This window comes from Galeopterus variegatus, unplaced genomic scaffold (genome assembly GCF_000696425.1).
Source record: "Galeopterus variegatus unplaced genomic scaffold, G_variegatus-3.0.2 Scaffold4846, whole genome shotgun sequence".
Classification (NCBI taxonomy): domain Eukaryota; kingdom Metazoa; phylum Chordata; class Mammalia; order Dermoptera; family Cynocephalidae; genus Galeopterus; species Galeopterus variegatus.
Window position 1 is genome coordinate 37,187 of NW_007730957.1, and position 16,123 is coordinate 53,309.

At 54.1% G+C, this 16,123-nt stretch overlaps 1 protein-coding gene across 1 annotated transcript; it reads right to left on the reverse strand.

Annotated features, from left to right (window-relative positions):
* Nucleotides 1-448: 448 nt before the first annotated feature.
* PCDH1 (protocadherin 1) lies at nucleotides 449-15,732 on the reverse strand. The gene is made up of 5 exons (XM_008588456.1): nucleotides 14,876-15,732; nucleotides 10,884-11,723; nucleotides 9,333-10,688; nucleotides 3,559-3,778; nucleotides 449-1,401 (listed from the first exon to the last, which is right to left on the reverse strand). Exons 1-5 carry the CDS (start codon nucleotides 15,710-15,712, stop codon nucleotides 1,007-1,009), a joined length of 3,648 nt encoding a protein of 1,215 aa, XP_008586678.1. The 5' UTR covers nucleotides 15,713-15,732; the 3' UTR covers nucleotides 449-1,006.
* Nucleotides 15,733-16,123: the final 391 nt, after the last annotated feature.

The following is a 16,123-nucleotide window of genomic DNA, read 5'->3' on the forward strand; positions in this document are numbered from 1 at the left end:
GTGGGAGGCCAGCCTGAGCAGGGATCCCCCCAGGGCACAGCGCAACAGTTCCAAAAAAATAGAGATTTGTATTTTTAAAAAAAATTAAATAAAAGCCCAGCTCTGCTGATAGGCGAATGTTACCCCCATCCCCACCCCCACCCACTCATTGTTTCCCTGGCCTGAACCCCCATCCCACCACGGCCCCAGGGGTATTTACAACATGGAACAATAGAGGCCTGGGGTGGGGGGCACTGCGGCAGGGAGTAGGGGGCACAGGGCAGGTACCCCCCAGAGGGGTCCCCCCAAGACAACACAACATCAACGAGAAAAGTTGCAAATCAGGCAGAAATGGGGACGTCATTCCAAGGTCCTTATATACAGACACTGCATGACCAGCAGGGAAGTGGGGCCCAAATGGGACTAGGCATGGGCATGTGGCAGGCAGGTGGGCCAGCCCAGGAGCAGTACAGGAAGACAAGGCCTCCGCCCCACTCCCACCCCCATCCCCACCCCACCTTTGGTAACAAAAGCCCTTCAGGGAGCCCCTGGTGGTCAATAGTTTCCTCTGGGAGTTCCCAGGGAGAGGGGCTCCCCAGTTCAGCCCTGCTTCAGAGCTGAAATGGGGCATGCTATCCCCGCCCTGGTCGGCCATGCGGGAAACAATGAGTTAAAAGCATTCTGCCCACCCTTGACTCCACCATTTGCCCAAAGTGAGGGGGAGCTCCCTGGAAGTCGAGGGAAGGGAGCCCAGTCATTGTAGAGGAGCCCTCCTGGGCATCAGCTGGGGAGCCCCATAAAAGGGAACAATGGGCTCCCATGGGTGGGGGATGGAAATGAGGGGCGAGGACCTGGACCCTACATGGGGGAAGGGCCAGCGTGGTCATGAGGCCAGTACTCCCCCCCACTTGGGGCCCTGGCCAAGAAGTCCATGCTGGAGGGGTCAAGAGTGGGACCCTGGAATGGGCCCATCTGGGAGCTGGCCGGCGGCTCTGGGAGGGAGGTGGCCAGCTGGCCAGAAGGGGGCTCACAGGTAGATCTCACGCTTGGCCGTCTGGGCAGATGCCGGTGTGGCTGCGGGTGGGAAGTCCGAGGTCTGGGTCAGGGGGATTTCCTCCAAGGTGGCCGAGTCCTTGCAGGAATCATGGCTACTGTGGGAGAAGGCACTGTAGGAGGGCAGGAGGCGCACGGGGGCCGTTTTGGTGTTCCGGTCTTCCGGGGGGCTGGGGCTGCCGGCGCCCGCAGGCTCCTGCCCTCCTCGGTCCTGGTAAGGCACGAAGGTGGAGAGTTTGAGGGCGCTGCTCTTGGTCCGGCGGCTGGGAGATGACTGGCCAGGCATCCAGCATGTGTCGGAGTGGCCAAATTCACTGCACTCCCGGGTACACGTGCCGGTCATGGCGACATCAGGCAAAGGGCGAAGGTCTGCAGGAGAGTGCAGGGAGGACGTCAGGTGTGGGACAAAGCTCTGCTCCATGCCTCCCACTGGCATCTACACTCTGCCTCAGAACAGGAGTGCACGCCCCTTCCTGCCCTCTGAGCTCACAGGCACACACACCCTCAAATAGACACACACTCTCCCATCATCCACCTGCCAGCCCACTGCGTGCACACTCTTTCTCTCTCTCTTTCTTACACGCACATACAAACACACACACACAGAATCTACCCTTAAATAATTTAGACACATTCCTTCCAGCCTCAACCACCCTCCAGCACTATTCTCACACACCCACCAAATCTGCCCTCAGACAGGTGCACAAAAACACACAAGTCATCTATACACTCTGTCATCTGTCTCCAGACAGGCTTAAACGTGCAAATCTATCCTCATATAGATACCCCATGTTCATTCAAGGACACAATCAATCTCTCTCTCTTTCACACACATACACACACAGATAGGCATGGAAACACAAATCTATTCTGCTGGGCACCTCTATTTCCAGACAAAGATGGTCACATACCATCCTTCTGAACCCCCTCAAGCCTCACAATCTCCCAGTTGTCCTGGAACACCCACCCCACCCCAGCACAAGGAGGTCCTGCTTTGAAGCCAGGGGGAGGTGATGCACTTCTATGTGGGGTGTTCACATAGAAGCACACACTCACACACCCACAAGCACGCTCATGCAGACCCTCCCCACCTCACTCCAGCCCTATACCAGCCACCACCCGTGGCCTTGCCCCGGCTCCCTGCCCAGAACACCCACGGGAACAGGAGTTGGCCGCCTGACATCAGCAGTAGCCGGTGTGGTTGCTGGGCAGCAGGGGTCTCCATGGGAACAACTGGGCCATGAGCACTTCCTGTCACAGCGGTCCCTGTCCCGCCCTTGCTCAGGGACAGCACCAGGCGGTGACCCCCCTCAGGGACATGACTGAGCAGCACTGCCTGGGGCAGGGGCTCCCCTGGCACCACCCACCCTGGCTTGGCCTCCTGCCAGTGCAAGGTGAGGAGGAGACAGCTCTGTTGTTAGCCCTCAAAATGCCAAGGCTCTTTAGCTCAAGAGAGATTTGGGGGACCCAATGTGGCACGGAGCAGAGCATGCACACTGGGTGGGCGGGGCTGGGTGCTGGGCCAAGTCCCACAGACCCCAGACCCCAGAGCAGCTCCCACATACCTGGCACTCCACCTCAGGGCCTGCTCCGGCCAGCCGGCTCTGCGCGGGCACAAAAAGGACGAGACGGGCATGAGATCGCGCATGGAGGGGCGAGGGTGGGGACAGAGGGCACTCTGAGACCTAGGGCCCAGGAGGTGAGACAAAGGCCCTGTGCCTGAGGGGTGGGGTGGACCTTTTCATTTTTTTCGGGGAGGAGAGGCTTTGGATTGAAGGATGAGCAAGACCCAAGGACAGTTCCAAGTTAGTCTTTCCTTCCTCAGGGCTAGCTTATTCACAGGCTGCCACGGACACAGGTGCACAGCGCACGCACCACACACACACACATTCTGACAGCACGCCTCACCATCCGTTCCCACACTGGCCACTGCTCTGCCCAGACCTTCCTTCTTCCATCACCCTCCAAACCCCTGTGAGACAGGCCTTTCCCATCCCCAGACCTCCCCAAGCTCTTCCTCAGCCAAACCTTCTCCCACTCCCCTCGCAAGGGAATAACCATACCATTTTCTGAGCTCCTCATAGCATCCAGGGTCCTATCTCTATCCTTAAGACCCTCCCACCCCATGAGGGGACCACACCATCTGCCTTTTCAAGGTCTCCTCGCCATTACCCAAGCCTATGGCCACCATTCTCAGAGTCCTTGTTCCCGGGGAGGCAGTGTAATGTATGCTGAATGCAAGGGCTTTGGAGTTGGAGAAATTGGGTTTGAATCCCTTCCAGGTCTGCCACTTCCTAGACTTTGGGTAAGTGACTTAACCTTTCTGAGCCTGTTTTCTCCACTGTGAAGTGGGCACAATAGAGTTCTCAGATCAGAGAGTGGTTGTGAAAATTAAACGAATATATACCTGAAAGCACACAGCTTGGTGATTACTACTGAACACACGAGAACTCAGTAAATGGAGGATATTTTAAAGTCTCGTCTCTACTCATTCCCAGGGTGCCCAACTATGTTGACGCTCCTCACCATTTTCAGGGTGCTCCATCTCTCCTATGCTGCCGTCAGGTGTGGTGCGCTCATAGTGATCCTCAGGCAGGGCCAGGGGACCGAGTCGGGGCCCGGAGGATGACTTGCTGGATGGTGTCTCAGACTCCTCCAGGCCACTATCGTAGTAACTGTGCTGGGATGGGTCCTGCAGCTCCTGGGCCTGGCTGGTGGCCGAAAAGGTGACGCGGCGGTGAGGTAACTGCAGGGATAGAGAGTGTCACCGCTGGCCGGCCAGCCTGCCCCATGGTGCCTATCACCATACCTGGCCCCCCCAGGCCTCAGCAGCAGCCAAGAAGAGGCCCAGCCCCCTAGCACAGCATAGCCCCCCAGAAAGCACAGGAACTGATGGAGTACCGCCCCATCATCCTAGGACAGCTCCCAGTACAGCCAAGGCCACACACTGAAAGTCCCAACACAGCGCAGGCCCCAATGTTATTATAGCCCCCGGGCCACCGCAGTAACCTTAATCCAGTATGACCAGTTGTTACAGCACAGCCCCTCTAGTTTTACCCCAGCTTCCCAACATAGCCACAGCCTTTTAATTTCAGAACAGCCCCTAACACAGTGTGGAGCCCAACACCAGAACAGCACAATACCAGCCAACTCTTCTAATTCCAGCATAGCCTCTAAACACCAGCACAGCCTCTAATTCCTAGAACAGCTTCCTAAAAGCAGCACAGACTCCTAATTCCCAAACAGCTCACCAATACCAGAACAGTCCCCTAATTTCCAAGCAGCAGCCCCCAAACTCCAGCTCCTCACCTGTCTCTCTGCTCTGTAACTTCCCATTGCTTCCATCCAAACAAGGTGCCAACCTCTTTCTTATCCTGTGTTCCTTATCCCTGGATTGTAACTCTGTAGACAGCCTCATCATGCCCTGCTGAGTCCCCTCCCGCCCCCAAACTCCAGCTCCTCACCTGTCTCTCTGCTCTGTAACTTCCCATTGCTTCCATCCAAACAAGGTGCCAACCTCTTTCTTATCCTGTTTTCCTTATCCCTGGATTGTAACTCTGTAGACAGCCTCATCATGCCCTGCTGAGTCCCCTCCCACTCAGCCCCCCATCCCCACTTCATTCCTGTCCAGAGAGGCCTAGAGTGGGAAAAGGTGGGAGGGAAGGAGAGGGAATCTGATAACACAGCAGGGCACCTGGGTGGGGCAAGGCAGAACAATGGAAACTTCCCAGTCCTCCAGATCAGGAAACAGAATATTAACTGTAAAGGGTGGTACCCCGTGAGGAGACTGGGCATGGCATCCATCAGGGATTAGGGAAGCTGGCCTCAAATGGAGACTCTTTCTAGGAAATAGGAAGGAGCTTCTGGGAGGGGCCACCGGCTTGGTGGAGCCAGACTTGGAGGCTTAGACTGGGGACTGGGAGTCGGGGGAGTGGATCGGTGACAGGCTGCTCCCAGCCAGCAGACCTGTCTTCCTGTCACAGGTTAATGATCAGCCCAGGAACCTGGCAACCTCAGCTTGGCACTTGGCACAACTAACCAACCACCCAAACACCCATCTGGGACTGCCACTGGTTTTCCTGCCAACCAGAAATTACGAGTTGTGGAAAGCACAGACCTAGGGCCCCTGGAGGCCAGGGGTGGGAGCGGCCAGGCCCAAGGCCCTGCTGATGAGTCTCCAGGCTCTTTCCAATCCTCCAAGACTTTGGCAGCACTTTGTCTCTACTTTGTAACCCTTGAGAGAAGATTATGAAACTGGCCAGGGGAGGTGGTTCCAGGCTTGCAGGCCCATCCTCCTGATACCCCCACACAATTTCCATCCCCCTCAAGGGTGGCTAGGACAGGGTAGGCTGTCAGGGCAGAGAGCTTTGGAGCTGACAGAAGGGCAGCCCAGAACTTCCTCCCCAACATTGGCTCCCACCTCATCTTCAGGAACAGGTGACCCTTCTTGGGTTCCATGTGATGATCGAAAACACTGAAGGGTCTGGGTGATGACAGACAAGGTCCTCAAAATTAACCTGGATGTTTGGGGCTGGGAGGTTATAAAGGAGAAGGTACAACTGGTGTTGGGGCAAACAGGCTCCAGGAGGGTTGTGGGAGGCACAGGGTAGCATGGTTGCAGGTGCTTCACTTCTCAGTTTCCTTTTAAGGCGTTGGCCAGCAACTCTCCCTCCCCGCAGAATCCACACCTGATAACAGAGGTCCTGCCTACTAGGCAAGTCACTTGGTCTCTTTTCATATGATTCTTTTCTGTAAAATGGAGGGTCAGGTTATACTGAACACTTAATGTTCCCTGTGATTCTATGACTATTAAATATTAAAAGCCCAGATTCAAAATCTCTCTTAAACTCTAGTCCTGAAGTTCTAGACACTTGCTAAATATTTCCAATAGGCTGTCCCTACTGGCCCTTCCAATTCAACAGGTCTGAAACCAAAATCTTTTTTCAACCAGCTTCTGCATGGGCAATGATCTTATCACTATCCTATCACCCTGACTCAGAAGACTGATGTCCACCTAGGAATCCTAGTAGCTCTCCCTTCTTTCCCCATTCCTACCCCATATCCAATTATCCCTTGAATCTTGTAGGTCCTTTCTCCCTAAATTCAGCCAAATCCACCCATCCATCATCCGCATTGACACCATCTTAGTCCAAACCTTAGAGGTTCAATCCTGTACTTTCACCTCTACCCCCTTTTAAGTCCACCATACATTCCAGTTAGCTTTCTAAAATTCAGTTCATCTAAAAAACTCCTGAGCTTTCAAGGACTTTCATTTCCTTGAGGAACTTTTGGCAAGGCATCCATGTCCTCTACAACCTACAGTTCTTCCAGTCTCATCTCTCACTCTCTTACACCCTCTACTCCAGCCAGAATACTCCCTTTTCTGCCCTCTGGCTGCCTCCAACTTGGTCATGCTCACTCCCACCTCAGAAGTTTGCTCACATGGTGACCCTATACAGGGGGAGCCTCCCGCCCCCATCCTGCTCATTGTTGACAAGTGGCTCAAGTTTCATTCTCTTTCAAGAAGCCCATTCCCATGTCCTATGCAAGTTTCCCCACACTGTGTTCCTCAAAGAAAGGGAGGGAGCACTATGGTCAGGTAAATTCAGAAAATTCAAGAATTATACAAAGTTTAATGGGTCTCCTCTTCCTTGCAGGGCTTTGTGGAGCCTTTAATAGGCTAATGTGATAGTGAATCTCCTATTACCAGACCTAAATCATGGAACCCCCTTCTTTTTATAGCATAATGGATAATAGCAGACTCTGAAAATCAGATTTCCCAATGTTTTGTGTTTGAATTCTGGCTCCATCACTCACTAGTTTTCACTTCTGTAAAATGAGTATTAAAATGACCCATATCACAAAGTGCTTAGCATGATACCTTGCACTTCATAAAGACTAATAAAATGGAAGTGAGTAGCAGCAGTCAAAGTAGTTTCATGGAACAAGTTGGGAAAAGCTTTACTATGGCACTTCTCACTAGACATTTAGGATTCTTGATTGCCTCAGTTTCACTCGTATGCCTTGTAAAATATAATTTTTTCAGCAGGGTCTAGTACCATGCTGAGCACACAGTAGAAACATGACCTATGTGTTTTGATGATGACAATAGGCAGTGTGGTTTGAATGTGCCTGTATGTTGGGAGAAGGTATTCAATGTGGCTCCATGGTTGGGTTGGGTTGGGTTGGAGCTCAGTAAGGGACAATCTCTCAGATCCTGAGAAAAAAGAGAGATGAAGGAGCTAAAGGAAAAGGATAAAGAAACAGTGGCAGCAAGGATAGAGAAAGAATGGGACGTTAGGAGGTGTTGGAGGTCACTCTACAGGATGCTTGATTTGTCCAGGAGAAATCAGATGTAACTAGATTTTGCTCTGCCATGCCCCGCTCCTCCAAAGCCCCCAGGAGATTTTACTTTGGGGGTACCCCCAGGGCATTAGGGAGTTTGTGGATGGAGTCAGAGGAGAGAGCTGGCGCCTTGGACTTCCCAGGAGTGTCTCATGCCTCTTCAGTCACCATGGAGATAGGTTGCCTCTGGCCTCAGAGACTCCCCCAGGACCTGAGGCCCCTCACCCACACTTTATTTTTTTAAAGATGACCGGTAAGGGGATCTTAACCCTTGACTTAGTGTTGTCAGCACCACGCTCACCCAGTGAGCAAACTGGCCATCCGTATATGGGATCCGAACCCGTGGCCTTGGTGTTATCAGCACCGCACTCTCCCGAGTGAGCCACAGGCCGGCCCCCCTCACCCACACTTTAGCCTCCCTCTCCCTCTGGCACAACCAGAGACAGGGCAGACCCAGGAAAGCAAGAAGTGAGAGAAGGAGAGAGAGAGAGTGAGAGCCAGCAGTGCAGGGTGGCCAGAGCAAGGAGCTGAGGGAAGGGAGGACCTGAGGGAGGTGGCATCACAGGAAGGGGGCAGAGCCTGGAAGCCTCAGCCCGTGGGTAGGGAGCACCCTGAGAAGGGAGGGCGAGCAGGTCAACGCAAGAACTCGAGAATTCTCTCATCTCTCCCTGGGCCCTGCTCCCTGCAGCCCAGGCTGGTGATCACAGTGGGGAGACACAGGGCAGGGCCAGCTAATTGCTGGGTGCTGAGAGGTATTGGGATGAAGAGGCTGGGAAAGGGACTTGGGGGAAGATCGGCCCCAAGAGAAGGTGGCTGGTATAATCAAGTTTCTCTGTCCTCACCTGAGGCAGGCAGGCTGAACTCCACCCCCTACCAGGTGGTCTGGTCTGAGGTCTGCAAAGGGCTACTCAATTTGGGCAGATTGGAATAATCAAGCTTCAGACAGTGGAGAAAGGGCAGGACCTGGGTGTAGCTCCACCTGCCCTTTCCCAGTGAAAGATTTCATTCCTAGGGAGAAAGCCTCATAAACATGGGGGAGGGAACACATTGCCAGAAACTTCTGTTTGAAGGCTGGTCAAAGGGCACTTTCCCCAGACATGAATATGGATGTGGGGGTGGAGGTGGAGATGATAAGCTAAGATAGGGTTGGGGTGAAGTAGAGAGGTCTAGGATACAAGAAAGGGCAAAGAGAAGGGAAGGGGAAATTGAGGCAGAACCTGAGGACAAAGGGCTGCTTCCAGTCTCTCTCACTTCTTCTCTCAGTTCCAGGAAAATAAGAAAACAAAACTCCAAAAATAGAGAACTTTATTGTCAGGGATAAGTGTTTGGGTCTGGGGAAGGGAAAGAGGGGCTCAGCCCCAGGAGCCTGGGGGTGAGGAAAAGGTTAATACACAGTACAAATGGAAGGCACAAATGGGGAGGTCGCCCCTCCCTGGCAGATTTCCCACCCGGTTGCCCACCAGGATCCCAGGTCTCCCTGTTTCCGTTCTAGAGAAGCACCTATGGATGGTCTCAGATAGAGACCCAGGTTTGGAATAGATTTCTTCCCCACTTCCCTCCCTGCCTTCTGCCTCCAAACCCTTCTGCTCACCTGCCCATCAGTGCCCACCCTCAAGGCCCAGCAGCTGGTCCAGCGTCCTGGGATTTGACAAGTCACAGGCCTCTCCCCAGTGGAGAGGGTGCAGGGAGGAGACCTCAGAGTTCACCCTCCCTCGATTGTCACTCAGCCTGATCCCCCTCTCCTGGCTGAGGCAGCAGAGTCATTACCAAGGCCCCAGCATGCCCAGATCTGTGGTCCCACCTCCCACCACTGGCTCAGGCTGGCCCCCACTTGAGCTGGTGAGTGTGGCAGGCACAATACACCTGCTCTGTCACTCCCACACCTCAGTCCAGATGGCCCCGTGGTAGGGGTGGGGTGGGGGCTGGGGTGTGCTGAGCTGAAAGGGCTGGCCTACCTGCTTGCTGGGGTATTTGGGGGGGTTGGTGCGGTAGCTGTAGTCGGAGTACTGCTCAGAGCCCGTGGACGTGGTGTCCCCGGTGCCCACAAATGTGTTTGCAGGCGGCAGGTCCTGCACCACCTGGTGCTTCTTGGAGGCCGATGGTGACTGGGGCTGCAGCTGGATGGAAGGCAGTGGGGAGTTAGAGCGGTAGTGGCGGCCCAGGTCAGGGCTGCCTGGTGGGTAGTTGAGGGGCAGGTGGATGCGGGGACTGTCTCCAGGGGCATCACTCATCAGGTTGAACTTAAGAGACTTCTGCAGCCCGGCCTCATCCTCGTCCTCCACTGGCTTCACAGGCTTCGGGGACTTGCTCTTCTTGCCCTTGCTTTTGTTCCCCTTGGAAGCTTTGCTGCTGGGCTTGGGGGCATACAGGTCCTTGGTCTCCTTCTTACCAGCCTGGTAACCACTCTTGGACTCCCGCTGCCGGCAGTAGCGCACGAGCACTGCCAGGGCTATAAGCAAGGCCACAGCCACGACACCAGCCACCACACCAAAGAGGATGTTGCCACGCTGCTTGGAACGCTCGTATTCTGGATCCCCAGCAATGTCAATATCCAGTGGTGTGTCCAGGCTGTGGCCCAGTAGGGTCTCCAACAGTGTGCGGTTGGCCAGGGTCTCATTGACATAAAGATGGACCAAGGCTGTGCCGTAGCGTGGGGGTTTGCCACGGTCACTGACCTTCACCACTAAACGGTGTAGCCCGTGGTGGCGCCGCTCAATCTCCTTCTCCAGGGTGATGGCACCTGAATGTGACCCAATCTGGAAGAGTCCATAAGGGTTACCACCAGCGATGCTGTAGATCAGCTCAGCATTGACACCAGAGTCAATGTCCTCGGCTGTCACCTGGCTGACTGTCTCACCAAGACGTGTCTGGGGCGTCAGAAGCCGGTGGGAGGTGTTGGAAGGGGCGGTGATAAAGGGCGCATTGTCATTCTCATCCAGCACATTGATGGTGACACCAACATAAGCTGAGCGAGGTGGGATGCCACCATCCACTGCCTTCAGCTGGAAGGTGTAGGTGCTTTGTTGCTCTCGATCAAAGCTCAGGCTGGAGAGGATGGTGCCTGTGCCATTCTGGATAACAAAGTCACCATTATCCTGCTCCACCGAGAGCTGTACCCGGGCATTTTCCCCCTTGTCCCCATCAATGACAGTCACCATGCCCACTGGACTTAGCGCCGGCATATTCTCCATCACCGAGAAGTTGTAGCCACTCAACATAAATTTGGGGTCATTGTCATTGCAGTCCAGCACGTTGATGAGGACAGTGGCTGTGCCCTGGAGGCTGGGACTGCCCCGGTCGGCTGCCACCACCTTCAACTCATAGCTGTCCCGCTGTTCCCGATCCAGGGATGTCTTCACCCGGATCTCCCCCGGCATATTCTCCATCACCGAGAAGTTGTAGCCACTCAACATAAATTTGGGGTCATTGTCATTGCAGTCCAGCACGTTGACGAGGACAGTGGCTGTGCCCTGCAGGCTGGGGCTGCCCCGGTCGGCTGCCACTACCTTCAACTCATAGCTGTCCCGCTGTTCCCGATCCAGGGATGTCTTCACCCGGATCTCCCCAGTCTCGGGTGAGATGGTGAAGAGGCCCTTGGCAGCTGGCTCAGGCTCCAGAGAGTAAACCAGTTCAGCGTTAGAGCCAGAGTCAGCATCACTGGCAGTGACCTCAGCCACCACTTCACCAGGCTTGTTGTTTTCTGGGAAGGCGACCTCAGTGATGCTCTGAGTGAAGACAGGTGCATTGTCGTTGACATCCACCACCTGCACCTTGAGGGAATTAGTGCTAGAGAGTGGGGGGTTGCCAGAGTCCACAGCCACAATCTCAATGGTGTAGTCTTTGACCTTCTCGTAGTCGAGCGGGGTGGTGGTCTGCAGGAAGTACTTCTTCTTGCTGTCACTGCCGGTCTCACTGGCCTGGCGTAGCTGGAAGGGCACATCACCTGCCACCACACAGGTGACAGCTGCATTCTCTCCCTCATCTCGGTCAGATACCTGCACCAGAGCCACAGCTGTCTCCTCTGCCACATCCTCTGAGATGTTAGCCATCCCATCTTGATGGGTCACCAGTCCTATGCCCCGGATCTCAATGGTGGGGGCGTTGTCATTCATGTCCTTCACAGTCACAACCACCTGGGCACGGGCACTCTTGGGGTTGGCACCTCGGTCCTTGGCAAGCACTGAGAAGCGCAGGGTGCTCAGGTCTTCACGGTCCACAGGGCCCTGAACAGTGATAAGTCCAGTGTTCCTGTCCAGTCGCAGAAGACGCCTCACAACTTCAGGTGCCTGGTGGAATGTGTAGTCAATCTCTGCATTGGCACCTTGGTCCGAGTCATTGGCCTTCACCTGTGGGGCAGGAGAGAAAAACAAGGAGAACAGGGATGGGTTAGACCAGGGATAGCAAATTAAGGGGCACATGTGCTGCCAATGTCCTTTCCAATGAACATGGCAGACACAACTAATCTAACATGGTACCCTTTCCAAAAGCAGCACATGTCCTGCCTTTTCCCAATCCTGACACTCTGGCAGACATTACTAACCTATTTTCCTAAAGAGTCCAGATGCAGCCCACAAAGCCTCAACAGTGCTACAGGTAACTACTAGAAAAGGGACAGGGCAGACTTCACTTGTCATTCCTGTACTAGTCCACCCAAATATGGGGACGAGGATCCAACCAACAGGTGGGAAAGCTCCTCCATCCAATTAAACTAGCCTCCAACCCCTCCGAAGAGATGGAAAGGTGTGAACAGTAGAGATGGTGTGTATGCATGTACATATGTGTGTGTATAATATGCATGTATGCACGCACATACTTGTATATGACTGTGCAAGACTGTGATTACGTGTGATTGTGTGCACATGTGTGTTTGCATGCATGAGTGGAGGCCACAGGTAAGAGAATTTCTTTTGAAAGCAGCCAGGTAGGGATGTGGGTTAGAGGGAGCCCGCCAGGCCAGGCCCAGCCACTGCCCTGACAAACCGGGGAAACCTGTTTCAGCAGCTCCTTCTCCTCCTGGCTGGCGCTGGCAAGACACCAATGTGAGGAATCTGGCCTGAGCCTGTGGCCAGGAGGGAGGGGCTGGTGCAGGCCACAGAGCCTGCTGGCAGTGGGCTGGGCTCCCAGCATCAAACAATGAACTGTCTGTCTCTTTGCAGTGGGCACACCCTCCCACGCCAACGCCGACGCACATTCAGCCCAACTCCATACAAACATGGGAGGGTAATGAGAAAACAGGAATCAGGTGGGAATGGCCATGAGGTACCACTGGTCAGGGATAAAAATGAAGGTTGGAGTTAGATCACAGCCAGACAGAATGTGATGGCCATAGGGGTCATGGAAAATAGGCATAACTTGGCAGTGTCTTGGGGGAGCAAAAACAAGAGTTCTAGGTTCAAATCCCAGCTCTATCACTTCTCAAGTAATTACGTGACCTTGAATCAATTATTTAACCTCCCCAAGCCTCAGTCTACAAATGCGTAAAATGGGGATAACAACAGAACCTATTTCACAGGATACTGGTAAGGATTAAATGGGATAATATATGTAAAAATGTTTAACACTGCCTGGCACATGAGAGGTACTCCCTAGATAGCATTTATTTATCTTTATGTCCATCTGTCTATCCATCCATCCATCCTCCTATCTATTTCTGAAAAATCAATGCTAACAGTTTTGGGCACCGTACCCAGTGGGCCCTAAAGTCACTGCTAGTTTTATCTCCTTCCCTTTGGGCAGGGGAACTCTAACTATACCTGCCAGGGCTTTTTCTACGGTGCGGACTCCCAGGCAAGGGTTCCCCAGCTACCCCGGTCTCTGCTCACATCGGTGAGTACCAAACTCTCAACAGTTTCTCTCCTTCCCTTTGGGCAGGGGAACTCTAACTATACCTGCCAGGGCTTTTTCTACGGTGCGGACTCCCAGGCGAGGGTTCCCCAGCTACCCCGGTCTCTGCTCACATCGGTGAGTACCAAACTCTCAACAGTTTCTCCTCCCTGCTGACCCCAGTCTATCTGTTATCCACTTTATGATGATGATCCCTACTGTCTCCCTGTCGCTAGATTGGTCACCAGCTTATTATCTGCCTGTCTTGCCATCTTACTTCACTTTGTCTCTGTCTATGACTCTTGGCTTCTGTCTATCTCCCTCCGATCCTTGCTCAGTTCTGATTCTGCCTCTTTCCCACTGCTTCTCTTTTCAGCCCTGTCAACCTCTCAGTCTACTCTCTGCCCTACTCTCCTGCTTCATCTCACTGGGAGATGTTAAAGCTTTTACATACATAGGTTCTGAAGCCAGACCGTTGGACATGGCAAAGGTGGGCTCTGAATCCATCAGCTGTGTGATATCAGGCAAGTTTCTTAATCTCTATGGGCTCCATTTCCCATCTGTAAAATGGGAATAATGCTTACCTTGTACTGTAAGGATTAAATGATATAATACACATAATGTCTTTAGAACAGCGCCTGATACCTAGGCTATTATTATTTGCCATCCCGACTGTCTGTCTCCCTTTTCTTTCTCAGTCTCTCCTTTCTAGCTTCCAGCCCACCAGCCTCTAAAAAAAGGCTGACACTCCCACCCATCCATTTCAGCTTGAGGACCTAGGATGAAGGGTTTCCCAGGATGGGTAACGGTGCCCAGGGCGGGCTGCACCCTTCTCAGCTCCCTCACATCAAAGACAGAAGCAGCTTCAGCCCATGGGGAAGGAGAAAGGAGCTGGGGCTGGCAGGAGGCCAGGGCTGAGATGACAGTGGGAGATACACCCACCTGTCTGCTGGGATGCTTTCTTTGCTCCCTCCCGGGCCCCAGCCCCACCAAGCTGCCCAGCCCCTGGGGCAGTTCCCATGAAGAAGGGTGCTGAGAACTTCCACAGAAGCAACAGAACCCCCCACCCCCACCCCACTGTGCCAAGCACCCTGCCCTCTTGGGCGCTCCATGCCTAGGGAAGGAGGCAGTTGTACAGACACCCCAGTATGGTTTTTCAGAACTCTGAGGACCTACCAGTCTAACATAATCTCATTTGACTTTGTCAGAGAGGGGCAAAGTCAGGCTATGTCCTCCAACTTCAGGAAAATCTCATCTGGCCAAAGGGAAACCGCCCTTGGTTGGGAAGATATTCTCCTCTCAGGAGAGACTCTGCCTGATAAAAGGTGCTTCCTTTGCTACGACTCAGCTCACCTGGCTGGGGAGAAGGCACTCATTTGACTTGGGAGGGGCTTTCACTTCTTAGAGGTTTCCCCAACTTGAGTCTGCCTTGGGGGTGGAGGGATTACTGTTCATATGCTATGTTACTGTCACATAAGTAGCCTGACAGAGGAAAATAATATCACTTGTTGGGGTGGGGAAGGGGGATTTGTGGGAAGGTCTTACCTGGCTCAGAATGTCACAACAGCATTCTGGCAAGTTTCCCCCCTAAGTAAAGGGAATTCTCACCTGGTGGGGTGGGCTCCCATTTCTAAAGGTGGGTCACCCTGACAGTGAGATGGAGGGGGCCTCTCACCTGGATGACCGAGTGGCCTATGGGGCTATTCTCAGACAGCTCGGCCTCATAGGAGGGCCGCTCGAACTTGGGGGCGTTGTCATTGGTGTCAAGCACAGTGACACGCAGCAGGGCACTGCTGGCACGTGGGGGGCTGCCACCATCCTGCACCTTGATGGTGAGGTCATAGGAGTCCCAGCGCTCCCGGTCCAGGTTGCCCATCACGATGAGCTGGGGCTGCTTCTCCTCCTGGTCCTCCGCCACCTGTAGCCCAAATAGTTCCTGGGCCTCCGGCCCGGCCTGTAGCTCATAGGATGCCACGCCGTTGGGGCCGGCATCACGGTCTGAAGCCAGCGGGATGGGGAAGAGTGAGCCGATGTTGGTGTTCTCAGGGATAGCCAGAGTGATGACGGGTGAGGAGAAGTTGGGTGTGTTGTCGTTGATGTCCTGTACCTCTATCTGGCCCTCTAGCAGCCGGGGGCTGCCATTCTGTACGAGGTCTGTAATAGACACCTCAAACTCCAGGATGCAGGGCTCACCAGGGAGCTGGTTCTGGCATTCACGAAGCCCCTCACGATCAATGGAGTTCTCAGTGGTGAAAATGTCACCCGTCTTGCCATCCACTCGCAGGTATGGGGCGCCTACCTCTAGTTTGTACAGGTGGCCCACATCTGGAAATCCATAGTCAGCTGCGAGGCTCCCAATGAGGGTGTTGGGTGGCTGTTCCTCTGGCACCTTGTATACTACCCGCGTTGCGTGACCTGGGCATGGAGCCAGCAGGAGCAGCAGTGCCAGCAGCAAGGGGGTCAGCAGCAATCGGTGCCCCTCAGGGCCTGGGCTGGGCCTCAGGGGCCCCATCCTGACAGGCTCCAGAATCAGGAGGGCTGCAAGGGAAAGAGGCAAAACAGAGGTGTCAGTTGGGAAGAGGAACCTGGCCTCAGGCTGCCCAGAGCTGGCTCCCCACTCCCCCGCCCCTACTTATGCACTATTACCCCACAGGGAGAGTCAGTGACAGCTCCGAATCTTTATTCCAGAGCCCAGAGTCTCACCCACAGCTGGGTGTAGCAGCTGTGTCTGCCCCAGCTGGAGAAGCCGGTAGAAGGCCTGGCAGGTCTAGAGCAGCTCCTGCCCATGGAACGCCCTTACCCACCTGAGGCTCCCCGGGCAGGCAGGCCCGCCCCCCCTCCCTCCTTCTTTCCCTCCCTGCTCTCTGCTCTGTGCTTTGCCCAACACCTCCTTCTCACCAGCATCCTGCCTTAGTCACCCATG

Coding starts and splice junctions, on each gene's coding strand:
- PCDH1 (XM_008588456.1), bottom strand. CDS start 15,712: ATGGGGCCCCTGAGGCCCAGCCCAGGCCCTGAGGGGCACCGATTGCTG. Junction 11,724..14,875: donor TAGGCCACTCGGTCATCCAG/GTGAGAGGCCCC, acceptor CCTGCCCCACAG/GTGAAGGCCAATGACTCGGA. Junction 1,402..3,558: donor GATGGAGCACCCTGAAAATG/GTGAGGAGCGTC, acceptor ACTCTCCTGCAG/ACCTTCGCCCTTTGCCTGAT.